At 39.5% G+C, this 15,447-nt stretch overlaps 1 protein-coding gene across 1 annotated transcript in view; it reads left to right on the top strand.

The window, feature by feature from the left end:
• SLC7A5 (solute carrier family 7 member 5) overlaps positions 1-9,368 on the top strand; it is a 45,664-nt gene extending 36,296 nt beyond the window's left edge. The window contains exons 7-10 of the mRNA XM_063438046.1: positions 887-983; positions 2,578-2,727; positions 6,248-6,425; positions 7,364-9,368. Of these exons, the coding sequence (XP_063294116.1) occupies positions 887-983; positions 2,578-2,727; positions 6,248-6,425; positions 7,364-7,419 (481 nt within the window). The 3' untranslated portion in view covers positions 7,420-9,368. The remainder of the gene's footprint in view (positions 1-886; positions 984-2,577; positions 2,728-6,247; positions 6,426-7,363) is intronic.
• Positions 9,369-15,447: the final 6,079 nt, after the last annotated feature.

Genomic DNA, 15,447 nt, shown 5'->3' with positions numbered 1-15,447 from the left:
ATTTTAAAGAACTACTGGGCCTTCCTAGCTGCCATGCTAGCTTAGACTGCACAACGACCTAGGGAAATGCAGTCGACAATAGTTTGCGTTCACTCTATAGCGACACTGTGGTTTATAGATTCCGTGTACACATCTTGAAATAGTTCTCAGCTAGCATGTACTGATGTTACTGTCTCTAACACGTTTATTGTTTTCAGCTGGAATAAGTTGTAAATATGTGAAGCGTCCCTTAATGTGACTACCCCCTTCGCCTGGTCAGCCAGTTCATGTTCAAGATAGGAAAGTCGTATGCTCAGTACAGTGTAAAACACTTAGACTCCTGTACATTAATGATCGTATTAAGCCTGTATGACCTACCTCTTACTAACATATGATCACTAGCCTGTTGTGTTCTAAGTCTTACTAAACAATCTATGGTTCAGCCTGTCTCTTTAAATCTTTAAATGGGAAAAAACGCAACTGTTTCATCTGTCATGGCATTACATGCGTAGCTGATCTAGCACTGTTATGCAACAAGTACCTTTATTATTTTATTTTTATTTTATTAACCAAGCTTGTATTAATCTGTTTACATGACGTTTCTAAAAACAAAAAATATGGCAGTCTTTCTTAGAGGTGTATTGTTCACTATCTTGTTATCGTCAACTCGTGTTACCCCGCAATGCCTCCTCTTTCTATTCTGTACCCCATATCGCATATGCCATAATAAAAGAAATATTTACAAAAAATATTTAAAGATGTCGTGGCATTGTCCCAGTAGAACACGGACCCTTTAACGAATTGCGTACATCGGAGAGTTTAACCAAATGTATGTTCTCCGTGTGTTTTAGAGCAGACCTACCACCGTTCAGAAGTAAACTGACTTTTCTTTTTGGTTTTCTTTCAGACTGTTCTTTGTGGGCTCCAGAGAAGGTCACCTTCCCTCCCTCCTGTCTATGATTCACCCCAAGCTTCTCACACCCATGCCTTCTCTTCTGTTCACCGTGAGTGTATGATTAAGGTTACTTTACCACCAGCTTGGATCCTGGAGTTTTTTCATTGTTATCTGGGGGTTAATTTGCTAAACAAATTGTCACGTTTGCCTTTTTCTCCAATTCTCAAATTTTGCAACTTCTCAGCTCATCACGGTTCCATTGTGTAGCCACTAAAGGTCAAGTTGCACCAATGTTACACTTGACAGGCACGATGCAGTGTGAATTAGCTTCCCTGAAGAAAAGTTAGTATTTATTGAATAAAGTCATGTGCAAAGTGTCTTGTGAGCAACCCATCCTGCCTGCGTCCTTGGTTATAGGTAGGACTTGTTAATACTGGTATAGCAAGCCAGCTATTCACTAACCCTAGACCTATAAACAATTAGTGAAATTCAGGTCTGGTCAGTTGATCGGGTTGGGTGAGGTTAGATCTTATAGATACACCTATTGTCCCAAATTAAATGTCCTAAGTACATAATAGCTAACTGCCAACAGACAAATAATTACAATGTGTGCATTGGCGGACATAGTTACCCTTTAACAAAATGTTCTTGTGAGGTGTGAAAAAAATATTTAAATGTAGAAATCCACTTTTCGGTATTCTGCAAATGGGCGCCTCCATCTTAGCCTTCTGTCAATCATTTTTAGAAGCTCTGTCCTTTGCACCTGGCAGTCAGTATAGAGAAGGGACATCGAGAAGAGGAGAAATGAAACTATGTTTCTATTTTTCCTCCTAATTTGCAATGTGTGCCCTGGCTATGCCTTGTCTGAACTGAATCATGATGTCATTTGCTAAATCTTTTATATAAATGTTAAAGGAAAGGGAGCATCTCGTGAAATAAATGTTAACACAAGTTATTCACTAACGTGAGTAATCAAACAGTGTTATTCACTAAAGTGAGAATTCAGAGTGAATTTCAAATTTAAGTTAAAGGACCACTATAGTGCCAGGAAAACAAACTCGTTTTCCTGGCACTATAGTGCCCTGAGGGTGCCCCCATCCTCAGGGTCCCTCTCCCGCCGGGCTGAAGTTGGAGGAAGGGGTTAAATCACTTACCTTTGTCCAGCGCTGGGCTCTCTCGGCGCTAGGGACTCTCCTCCTCCTTTGGCCGTCATCGGCTGAATGCGCATGCACGGCAAGAGCCACGCGCGCATTCAGTCAGTCCATAGGAAAGCATTCTCAATGCTTTCTTATGGACGGCAGCGTCTTCTCACTGTGAAAATCACAGTGGGAAGCGTGGAAGCGCCTCTAGCGGCTGTCAATGAGACAGCCACTAGAGGCTGGATTAACCCATAGGTAAACATAGCAGTCTCTCTGAAACTGCTATGTTTACAGCAGGCAGGGTTAAACCTAGATGGACCTGGCACCCAGACCACTTCATTGAGCTGAAGTGGTCTGAGTGCCTATAGTGGTCCTTTAAAAAATACAAATGGAAATTCAGCTATGCTGTCATTTTGCTACTCTCCCCTTAAATTTAAAATCGGCTTTGAATTCACACTATTAAATAACTAACTATTACTAAACAACCCTGTCAGTGTAATGTCCAAAGAAGTAATGGTTCTCTAATTATTTTTATTTACATTTTGTCTCTGATTCATCTTGCAGTGCGCCATGACACTTCTCTATGCCTTTTCGGATGACATCTTCTCCGTCATAAACTTCTTTAGCTTCTTTAACTGGCTGTGTGTGGCGATGGCTATCATTGGGATGATGTGGCTTCGGTTCAAGAAACCAGACCTGGAAAGGCCCATCAAGGTAAGAGAATACAGAACTTTGCGTGGGGGTCTCGCCTGAAATGCATCCGTAGAATGTTTATAAATCTGTATTCTCTGTGCTTAGCATGTATCATATCAAGTCAGCTGTTTCATTACTACATTTCCCATAGTGCATTTCCATTCCCATCCCCTATCTGAAAAAAATATATATAGTACGGTAATTAATTAATTTGAATGTGCCATTACATTTGAATAGATATTGCATATCTAATTTTCTTTTTAAAATGATGCTAATATTTCCTGAAAAACATTACTGTGTTATCACTTTTTTTAGAGACCGCTTGTCCATGAGGTTGTAATTCATTACATGCCAGTAATAAGAGACATATAAATCTATTACATAACAGACAGTGATGAATAAATGGTACCAAGAAATGCCTTAATTTCCTCCTCCAATAAAATAATGAATAGAAGCGATGAATACTCTCTGTAACAGACGTGATATTTCGCTGTCGGCATTCTGTTTACGGAGCGAGCTTGGGCCTGAACGCTCATTATGCCAATTTCATCTTTAAAAGATTATGATGGCTCATTAAAACATGTTAAAACTTCAGAATTAGGCATTTTGGTGAAAAAAAACCACTAGCTCGCAGGCAATATTTTTGTCTGATACTATAATGCATTAATAGTACAATAAAAGTCAGTAATGGAATGCGAGTCTGAAAGGTAGGTAAAGATTATGCGTCAAGAGAATTAGTAAGGTTTAGTCATAGGTTATATTATATGAGAGCCTGTGGGCACACGCCTAGTGGCATTGTTTTAGCAGTTCTACAAGAGAGGGTGATCTCAAAATTGAACTCAAAATATTTTTATTAGTTTAATTACTGAAATCGTCTATATCCCCCTGAACCATGGTGTCTATTGAAATTTAACACACTCAGCAAATACATATCGGTTTACATCATGTCCTACATTTGTAGGGGGTTTGTTTGTTTTGTACATACTTTTATTTTGTGTAATTGGGTTATTTCCTGCATGATTATATTTAACTCCTTCAGAACCGTGATTGCACAGATTTTTCCTGATGGGGAGAACATGGACCCAATCACGCACAGATAAAAATTTGATTCTAGGAAAGAATAAACAATCGATTTGTACATTAGGTCGATGTATATATGATATATGTTCTGATGGATGAGGTGCAACCCAGCACAACATTTTCTAGTAAATTGTAAGCTGTTGCATATCTATACAAGACCCGCTCACTAGCGTAATAAGTGTTATTATCTCTATAGAAACAGCCAGGGGCGCACAGTATACGTTTTTACATGTGTACGCCTTTGGTTGTTGACATTCAGGTATAAACAGAAAGCATACAGATGTTATGCAGGAAACCAGCCGTTATGATATTTAGAAAAATACTCCAAAGATGTAGATACTCTGTATGATTTTATTTTTTATTGCGTTTAAATAGGTTTGTTTTTGCAACATTGATTATATTGTTACAATGGCAACTGCCAAGGGGTGGGATATATTAGGCAGCTAGTGAGCAGTTAGATCTTTCCGTTTGCCCATTTTACCTGCTTCCAACACATGAAATTCAAGAACTGAGTGACTTTGATAATGATGGCTAGACGGCTGGGTCAGAGCGTTTCCAAAAACAGCAAGTCGTGTGGGGTGTTCACGGCATGCAGGTACTAACCTACCAAAAGTGGCACAAGATAACGACAACTGGCGTGAGTGTCATGAGCGCCCAAGGCTCATTGATGCACGTGTGGAGCGAAGACTAGCCTGTTTGGTCCAATCACACAGAATAGCTACTGTAGCTTAAATTTCTGAAAAACTTAATGATGGCCGTGATACAAAGGTGTCAGAATACACAGCGCATGGCTCAGGCAGACCGGAGTGCCCATGATGACCCCTGTCCACCACCACACCTGGCCATCCACCTGGTCTAGTTCTGATTTTAAAGTCCCCATTGAAGGCCTTCAATGGGGACTTTAAAATCAGAACTAGACCAGGTGGATGGCCAGGTGTGTGTGCATCGTTTATCTGGGGAAGGGAAAAAGCAGGCTGCACTATGGGAAGAAGGCAGTCTGGTGGAGGCAGTGTTATGCTCTGATGGGAAACTTAGAATTCATGTGGATGTTACTTTGACATGTACCACCTACCTAGAGATTGTTGCAGACCACGTAAACCCCTTCATCGCTTTGGTGTTCCCTGATGGCAGAGGCCTCTTTCCACAGGATAATCACCCTGCCACACTGCCAAAATTGTTCAGGAATGGTTTAAGGAACAAGACAATTCCCCAGATCTCAATCGGATTGAGCATCTGTGGAAAGTGCTGCAACAACAAATCTGATCCATGGAGGCCTCGCCTCGCAACTTGCAGGATTTAAAAGATCTGCTGCCTATGTCCTGGTGCCAGATCCCACAGGACACGCTCAGAGGTCTTGTGGAGTCCATGCCATGACACATCAGAGCTGTTTTGGCAGCACGAGGGGGTTCTACACAATACTAGGCAGGTGGTATTAATGTTGTGGCTGATCAGTGTATTTCTCTTTATGAACAGTCACTGCAGAAGTCTCTTTATAGATTAGAGAGTTGGACACCATCGGAAAAACAATGACATGTTTTACAGTTTAATCTTATTAAGACTTTAATTAGAAATTCAACATTTGTCACCACTTTATTTCACAGCATGGCTTCTAACAGACATTAGCTATTGAAACGATTTATTCAGAAATGAGAGCAACATCAGAAATATGAAAAAAAATGATTTAATAATTTGGGTTATTATGGGATGCAACAGAATTCCACAGAGGGAAATAATTCTAACAATAGAACCTTTCTGAAGGATTTCTCACAAGTATGGATCTAAATATGCCAGATCACAGGCATTCATAACTTTATTTGATCTCGATGGGAGTCAGTGTGAGTTTATCCTCTCCTGGCAGTTTAACTGTCATTATGGGGTTACACCTTTTCCAGACAGCTCAAGACCATTCTCCTTTTCTAAAGCTTATTGTTTCCTCCAGTTTCCTCCAGAAGGTCACCTACCGGGAGGGCTAGTAGTTCACAAACAGTGTGTTGGGGGCCCCTGCAGAGAGGAAATCGCTTAGCAAAAACAGGAATAGATAGAGCAGCCTGGGTAACATGGACAGACTTTTGCTGGAGGTGGGAGTGCGAGGGCCTTCAGATATAGAGAAACAATACTTGGGGTCAGGAAGTCATTGTGGTGTCTACATTGTGGACAATAAGTTACCATGTCCGAAAGGAGATCTAGTTAAAGTGCAAGGTGCCAAACGCTATTAAATATATTCTTAAAATACATAATACCTTACCTGTGGAAGATAAAAAAAAAAGCATGACTCTAATTCCCTTCGTTTAGACAATAAATTATTTTTCATGCCTAGATGTCCAATTGTTTCATAGCTCACACATTGCTGTTGTGTGGAAATATTAATAGATGTGATATTTTACCTGATTTACCCATTTTTAAAATTGCTGATAATTTCCTGTTTATCTATAACCTCTTACCTATTCTCCACCCATTGTAGCTGAACCTCAGTCTCCCGATATTCTTCATTCTGGCCTGCTTCTTCCTGATTGTGGTATCGTTCTATATGACCCCAGTGGAATGTGGGATTGGTTTCTTCATCATCTTGTCCGGAGTTCCTGTCTACTACTTTGGGGTTTGGTGGCAAAATAAGCCCGAGTGGGTGTTGAATGGCATCTGTAAGTACATCTACAGGAATCTCCACTCCCTGCCACCTCTGAATGACATAAACAGCGTGAGGGTTCTGGGATAGAATGTGATGATCCTGTATCCATGGTAGCTGTAAGAGTGAAGCTTTGTGAAGGATATAGAAAAAAACAGTTCTGCTACATCCAATATCAGAGATCATCATCACATCATGGGTGACAGCAGGGAGTGGGGTCCCTGATTATATTCATGTACACGGCATCACAATGCTATCTCATGTTAGTAGTGTAGCAGAAAAGGAGAGCTTGGCCAAAGATTCTACTTATCGTTTTTTTACGTTTGTGTTTTTGGGGGTGATATATGGGAGTAAACTATGTATTGCAGGAGACTCATTAAAGGGACACTCCACTGCCCAAATAAAAAAAGTTAAAATCACTGCTTAGTAGCTATATCCCCAATGAAATCATGCATTTGCTATACCTAAAAGCTGCAGTTTTCTTGTCTGCAGCATTTGCAAGCCTTCCCCTTCTAACCCCGCCCAGACTTTCTGTAGCTGCCCAATCACAGACTTCCCAATGCAGCTCAATGAGAGGTATTTGCAAGGCAGGTGCTCTGGACAATTACCTGCCTCTTGATGAACAACTAGGAAGTAACAGGACTGGTTGTCAACAGCTAGGGGGTGTAACAAGGTTCCTTTATAAAAGTGCCAATTTCTATTGAAATGAAGTACGCACTCTTCATACATAAAGAACTTCAGCAAAATAATATATATCTACAGAATTGTATGTATGTAAATATTTTGAAGCACTTAGCAGTGTAACACTATTTGTGGTAAAACGTGTCCATTTAAAGCAGCATTACACGTTTTACTTAGTATTAGTATTATGTTATTGTTTAATAATCCTAATAATTTCATTGCTCTCTTCACACAGAAACCTAAACTTTCCTCTATTTTCCCCTTTATTTTTAGATTCCACAACTGTGTTTTTCCAGAAGGTATTGGCGGTTGTACCCCAGAACCAATAAACTCCAGTACTATCCCTTTCGATCCAAAAACGCACAATGGATAATATTATCTACATGAAAATAAAGAGCTCTTTTTAACTGCAACTCACACTGTAACGCTCCAGGTCTCAAGGAAACAAATGTAAAATGATCTTCAGACACAGCGACCATTAAATCTGGGGTCTCAAAAAGCCCTTTGCATGGTCCGAGTCCTGCTCCAGTCACAATAAATCTTACTGCAACTTCTAGCCGGCTGACATTCTAGAACGCTACCCTTGGTAGTGCCATCTGCTTAATGACTTTATGAGTGGCCATCTCTTTCTTTCTTTTTGTCTTTTTTTAAAAATAAGTTTTGACTTAGAATCTAGTTACCTCAAATTATCGGACAAGTAGTGAACAAGACTGATTATACAGTGTCTCTTTTCAATAACATTTTAAAACCAGGAATGCTGGCTTGTTTTTCCGATACTGCTCAGAAAACTCGACCCACCAGTATGGTCACGACCCACATTACCACTGAAAAGAACAGTACCACAAACTTCAAGTACCCATCCCTATACTACTGCGAGCCACGGAGCTGCTGCTTTCAATTTGATAGTTATTTTGTATCTGACAACAAAATATTCCCACTGCCTGCTCTACAGATGTTCTTTTAAGAAGAATGGCCGATTTATGCTATCACTTTTCTTTCGTTAGTACTTGGTTGACTGTTGTAAATTTGAGTGTTATTTTTTTTTATTAGTTTTTTTTTTTCCGCCTCAATTGGAAGCATATGTTGTTTTTTTATACACGCACTTAAAAACAGGTTTCCAAATATTACTAGTGCAGACACGGAAAAAGCGGTTACTGTTTGGAAATCTTATTGTGGTTGGTCGTAATTTTGCACTAAAACCAAACATTTCATATTGTTGACTTGTGCATCTCCCAGAAAAAGAAAACACACACACAAACACCATCAGAACGTGCTCGCGAAGAAGCCAGTGCGTTGCGAGGGCCTGTGGAATTTTATAGAAATTCAGTTCTTGAATTGATTTCACAATTCAACACAACTTGCTGTGTAGTTAAAAAACAAAAAACGTGATCATTTTAAGCCAATTATTAATGTTTCTAGAAAAGTGTACTTTTTACTTTTTATTTTAATGTATATGCTATTTTTTTCTTTTTTTTCTTTAATGTAATATTCTAGATACAACCCACGGACCACTGTTTACGCTTTCAATTAAAGACACAGTCTAATCACACAAAAAAACACTTCACGAGATTTTGGGGTATAGATAATGCCCCTGTTCTCTTGCTGTTTTATGCTCCACTGGGTATCGTCACTGTTTACATTTAGAATTTTCCACTCCTCTAGTGACTGTCAGGCAGACATCCACCAAGTACTCCAGACTAAAAAAAGATTCCGTTATAGAATCTCTTTGATTTTAGTGTCTGCAGTCTAAGTATCTCAGCATTCAGTGTCTGTGAGAATCGTTTGATTCCATGCTTCTCATTGAGAAGCAGTGAATTGGCAAATCGCGGCAATTGCTGCACATACGCCATGCGTCCTCACGGTTTATTTTTTTTATAACCAATGATTAGCCAGTATTTAAAAAATAGTAAAGAACACATCTAATTAAATTATTATTATTTTTAATTAGTGTGTTCCTTTAATGCTATGTCATCTGTACACTTGATTAAGCGAACAGAAATTCGTGCCTGTATTTATTATTGCTGTTTTTTCTTTTTTTTTCTCTATGTCCCTTGCGTAATGGCTACTTCCTGCGCTTTATTTTCTTTGATATTATATTTGTAGATATTATGTATGTTATGTTAAACTGCTCACTGTTCCTTTAAGGCTAGTGTTATTCTGGTTATTTTTGATTTAACAGTAGAATGTATTTTTATATACAGAAAAGAACTCTAGAAGATTTGTTTAAAATGCAGTATGAAACTAGAACATTTTATGTTTATTTTATGTGTTTTACTAATTTAATTTTTTTTTGTATTCCTTGGCATAGACATCTTCTTAATTTATACTTATGTTTATATATGTATTTAGTCTTAAAATCTTTTTCTTTGACATTGTTCTGTTACAGGCTGCAGGCTTAGCGGACACCTCCAAAAGATGATGTATATTGTTACAGTGCTTTCGTCTGATTGGCGGTTTATTGTCCAATGATACGGCAGGATTTGCAGTAAAGCATGCTAGACGCGCGCTGATTTTCAGGGACTGCACGTGTGATACAAGGGTGTGATGTTGGCCTGGCCCACTTTTAAAATGCTTTGTGTGTTTAATAAAAATTGTTATTTGAGCGAAGTGGGAGCTGCAGTATTTTTGGTCCCAGCCACGAATGGACCACGACGTGCTCCACTACGGTCCACCAGCTACTTTCTAGTATGCCAAGACTTTATTCGGTAAGGTCTCAGTTGACAAGTAGAAGATGGTCGTTATTGATTAAAGAGTATCACAAATAGTGGGAATTCACAGTGAATTTTAAATTTAAGGCCAGACTAGCTGGAAATATAACTGACTTTTTTTTTTTTCATGTTTCCAGTTATTTGGGCTTTAAATTTGTAATTCACTGTGAATTCCCAACAAATCTCATTTTATCGAATAACCCTAATTGAATGCTTGAGCCCATTGGTCAGTATAATGCATTATCTGCTGTAAAACAGCCTACTTTTTAACACCGTAAAAAATGTAAATGAATGTAAATGCATTCCTAAAATGTTGTCGCTAAGCATAGAAGGTTCTCGCTGAAATTTTTGTGTGGATTATAGTCTGTGGATATCAGTGCTGTTAATACCGTAGCTGTAAAAATAATTCCTTATTAACTATCAGTGGATAACTAGTCGGTATAGGGAAAGTTTATCGGATGAAGATTGCAGTGTTTAACTTGGGGGATTTAGACATTTACCTTTTCTGCAAAGGTATAGGAAAGAAATAGATTGAGAACCTATTAATTTCTCCGCTACGTTTTCTTCGCATCATGCAGCAGGCTACATAGATGTTGCGTCTGAGTAGGGTGTCCAGACACTTCTGAGGGAGAATAGCAAAACGTTTTTATCTGAAAAGTAGCGAAATCTCAACGAATGACTAACGAATAGCAGTGAAAATTTCATTCAGTGTGCACGAATACTTCAATTCTAGGGAGAAAAGTGTTAAAATTGTTACTTACCATTCTAGATAGCTGAGGTTCGGCTATTTTGGATATTGATCTCTGCGCCATGGAAAGGTTTATTTGCGCAAACCTCTCTGTAAATAACTTGTATTCAAATATTTGGCAAATATACATTTTTTTAAACATTTGTTTTTATCCTCTTGCATTTTAGAACTCTTTATAACTCTAAATATGTGTTTATTACGTCATGCCCTATTGTCTTGAGGAAAAATTAAAATGACACTCCATATGGTGACCATCTATATATTGGGTTATCTGTTCTGAGTCCTTGGACCACGACCTTGCATTGAAGCCTTTCAAGGTCATACAAGGTCGGGATTTTTTCATGGGCTGAATCTTGACTTCACAATGAAGAAACCAGACTTTTTCTTATGTATTCATTCTAAAAAAATGATATTGTGTTCTCCTGCTATCTGAATAAAAAGGTATTATATTTTTTATTTGTTTTTGAAATTGTAGAATGTTTTAAGGATCTACAGTATTCCTTGTAAAGTTGTCAGTGATCTTGAATTTGTAGCCTTGTGCCCTCTAATAAAATTTGACCACTCAATAAAATATTTTGGGTTTTCTCTGAAATCCTGTTTCTCTCTCTTTTTGCAGTCAATTAATCTAAGAAAACCTGTAATTATTGGATATGTTAGGGAGGAGGAGGTGGGGAACGTAATGTGAACAGAAAACGTGTTTCCACATCAAGAATGTTTACATTATCTAACATGCTGAAAACAGAATGTACGCCGTGTTCTTTATTAACCCCTTAAGGACACATGACATGTGTGACATGTGTGACATGTCATGATTCCCTTTTATTCCAGAAGTTTGGTCCTTAAGGGGTTAAAGAACTTGGCCAACTATATTACTAATGTGATCAGGCTAGTGTGTAATTGGCCACGAGTTCCCAATACTACTGCGGTATCATTTATGATCCTGTGCATATAACTTGAATTATTTAATAGTACATGATTACTAGCATGTTTTCGGAGTGTTTTTATAAGAACGTACATCAGATATGTCTCTGTGTCTCCGAGGTCTAAGTCTGCCCAAGACTATATTGCACTGAATTCAATAAACTGTTCAAATAGTATTGTGTTGATTATGGAAAACTATTGCACAAAAACAAATTCCTTCCAAGTGGAATATTGCTGTGTGCCTATAAGCTCAGAACATTTAACCCCTTAAGGACAGACGACAGATATATTCCGTCATGATTCCCTTTTATTCCAGAAGTTGTGTCATTAAGGGGTTAATGTAGATGAAAGCAGTATTCAGAGTAAACAGATGTTTTGAGATCCAGCGACTGAAAACCTAGTCATAAACATCACACACATTTATTTATCTCAGGGGTCCGCAACAGTAAAGCTCACTTTGACGTGCAGCCTGTATGAGCATGCCTTTCAACCATCCCGATTTCGACATCCTGCACTGCTGTCACACCTTACTTCCCTGATGTCCTGCTTTTGGGGATACCAGGGAACTGACCCCAACAATCATACCGCGAGCACATCTTAACACAACTGCATCACTGGCCTGCACCTTTTATTCCCTCCCACCAGCATCCCGATTCTCAGGGTGCCAGAGTTGAGAGGTATGTATGAGAGTATCACAGAGCTCCACAACAATAAAATTCACATAAATGTACAACAGCATTAAAACTCACATTAAGGTGCAATGTGTGAGTGTATCACAGAGCTCCACAGCATTAAAACTCACATAAAGGGGCAATGTGTGAGTGTATCACAGAGCTCCACAGCATTAAAACTCGCATTAAGGTGCAATGTGTAAGAGTGCATCACAGAGCTCCACAGCATTAAAACTCACATTAAGGTGCAATGTGTAAGAGTGCATCACAGAGCTCCACAGCATTAACACTCGCATTAAGGTGCAATGTGTAAGAGTGTATCACAGAGCTCCACAGCATTAAAACTCACATAAAGGGGCAATGTGTGAACGTATCACAGAGCTCCACAGCATTAAAACTCAAAAAAGGGTCAATGTGTGAGCGTATCACAGAGCTCCGCAGCATTACTACTCACATAAAGGGGCAATGTATGAGTGTATCACAGAGCTCCACAGCATTACAGCTCACATGAAGGGGCAATGTATGAACGTATCACAGAGCTCCACAGCATTAAAACTCACATAAAGGGGCAATGTGTGAGTGTATCACAGAGCTCCACAGCATTAAAACTCACATAAAGGGGCAATGTGTGAGTGTATCACAGAGCTCCACAGCAGTAGTTCCCAACCCAGTCCTCAAGTACCCTCACATAAAGGGGCAATGTGTAAGCGTATCATAGAGCCCCACAGAAATAGAACTCACATAAAGGGGCAATGTATGACCCAGGGGCCAGTGGTTCCTAGCCTCAACATTTACTCTAGTTACCCTCTGATGTGTGCATTTATTATGTGTTTTAAGCTTAGACATATTTGGAATCTTAAACTAATGTTTACTCTTGATTATTATTTTGATGTCCAGCACTAACAATTAGCTCAATATGCCTGCTCTCAGGACGCCGATTACCACTTTGCCTATATCTTTTGCTATACATAAATGAAAAACGACATGTCATGTTCATCTCCTGATCATCTGCACAGTGTCTTTAACTTTATTACATGTCATTGCTACTCTGTATATTTACCACTGCACTTCATAAATAAAGAAATTAAATTAAAAATAAATAAATTGAAATCTCCTTTGAATTCTCACTTCAGTGAATAGCAATATAAGCTTCTGTCTTGTATAACCAGAAGCTTATACCCACAGTCCAGGTTTTGTCAGTATCTCCATTGGAATAAAACAGGAAAATACATAAATCCTAGACTGTTGGTGGTCCCTGAGGAGTGGGTTGGGGAACAAAATGTATCCCATGATTGCACCAAGAGTTAAAAGTCTAAACATTTGCCACAATCTCCCCATTATTGGTTTTGTATTAGCTACAGAAAGTTGAATTTCTGAGAACTAAGGGGAGCAGAGCCAGCGCCCGAGCAAGCCAGACGCTCATCTCTGCAGCTCCGAGCATTTCCCGGGAATTAACCTCTCCGAAACTGCTATAGTGCCTTAAAAGAGATCCACGGACTCCCAACACCATGGGGAAGAAAAGCAAAAAAAACATTGCGCGGGTCCGGGGTCAGGCTCCGGGGATATTGGAGCTTTTCTCCGCGCGGCTGCACGGCCTGAGAATCCCAAGATGGCGTCCGAGGCCTATACCATACAATCCTCGGATGAGTAAAATATCTATACCGAGCCTGCCATACAGAACTGGGCTAGACAGACACACTAAAGACCCCTGGACGTAGGAGACTCAGCACCTTCCACCATGGCAGATATAAATGCCCTGATGCAGGATATTAAGTCCATGTTTCAAGCAGACATGGCGCTGGTGCGAGAGGATGTTGCCACACTCACCAACAGGGTGGCAGGGGTAGAGGAAAAAGCACGGGAGACGCCAAGCTAGCACAAAATGCCACCGCCACTGCACTGATCTCCCTGAGAAAACAATGTGCCGACAAGCAAGAACAATTGGCCAGCATGGAAGATACAAACAAGGCAAGGAACATGAGAGTCCTTGGCACCAAGGAACATGACAGTCTCTGGCACCGAATTGCCACATTTTTGCCGGAGGCTCATAGCCACCTTACTGACGCCGCGGCAAGCAAAGCAGGTGATAATTGAGCTGAAGTGGTCTGGGTGACTATAGTGTCCCTTTAAGCTATGGAAGGACCCCCACCAGCATACTACATGCCCAGAGGTGCCCAATGTCTACTATAAGCGCAGAACCGTGCTATTACAAATATTGGCATTAAACCGCTGCGCATTGGCGCCCCCCAGGCCCAGCTTGTGACCCCCCCTTAGATTAAGCGAGAGTGGGCTGAACAGCTCATATAAAAATTTAAATTGGGTTGCTCCCCTGTTTGTATTAAAATCTGTTATTATGACTGATGTTATGCTTACGTTATAATGCCAAATACATGTGACAATGTTATGATGATGCAATAAAGAATTAAAAAAAAAAAAAGTCAGAGCTAATAAAAAAAAAAGAAAGTTGAGTTTCTGTAAGGTATTTTGCTCATTATCAAGGTTTTTTTGTTTGTTTTTGTAATAGTATTTTTGATATTATTGAGATTTTCTTGATTTACGGAAAGGCATTGGACAGTGTCAGGATGTTCCAGAGGACAATCCGACAGACAAGCTGATACAAAGTTACAGCAGGGGGGTATTACTGGAGATAACAGAATAAAAACAAAATAAACAACAAAACAAACAAGAACAAAAGGAAACCCGATAATAATAGTTTGCATACATCAATAAAGAGAAGTTATGTTGTGAGTTTAGTGCAGAAATCTGAGACAGGGAAGTGTGTTACCACTGTTTTTTATTTTATTTCTCTTTTTTTTTATAATTCTTTATTTTTGCAGTGCTTCGATTGGTACACATGCTTGCAAAGTCATAACAATAATAGTTAATGTGACAAGGTAAATTGCAGGTACATATCAGGTCATCTTGAGAGATTTGCACTTTTTGTTTTAAAGGGACACTATAGTCACCAGAACAACTACAGGTTAATGTATATTATACAGCTTAATGTAGTTGTTTTGTTGAGTATAATGGCTCCCTTCAGGCATTCCCATGTGTTTACATTGTCCCTAGGGACACCTCCAAGTGGCCACTCCTTAGATGGCCACTGGAGGTGCATCCTGGCCCAGTGCTGCACAGTAGGCAGCTCTGCCGTTCAGCGTCTCCACGCTATGTATGTAAAACCTGAATTTTCCTCATAGAGATACATTGATTCAATGCACCTCTATAAGGAGGTCCTGAGTGGCCAAAATGGAATTTGGCCTGCCCCCGTGCCAATTTTAGCCACTCCTGGGGGAAAGCATTGGATTGGCT

Source organism: Pelobates fuscus, chromosome 12 (genome assembly GCF_036172605.1).
Source record: "Pelobates fuscus isolate aPelFus1 chromosome 12, aPelFus1.pri, whole genome shotgun sequence".
NCBI classification, from domain to species: Eukaryota; Metazoa; Chordata; class Amphibia; order Anura; family Pelobatidae; genus Pelobates; species Pelobates fuscus.
The sequence above is the reverse complement of the archived record's forward strand: the minus strand, read 5'-3'. Positions and strand labels throughout refer to the sequence as shown.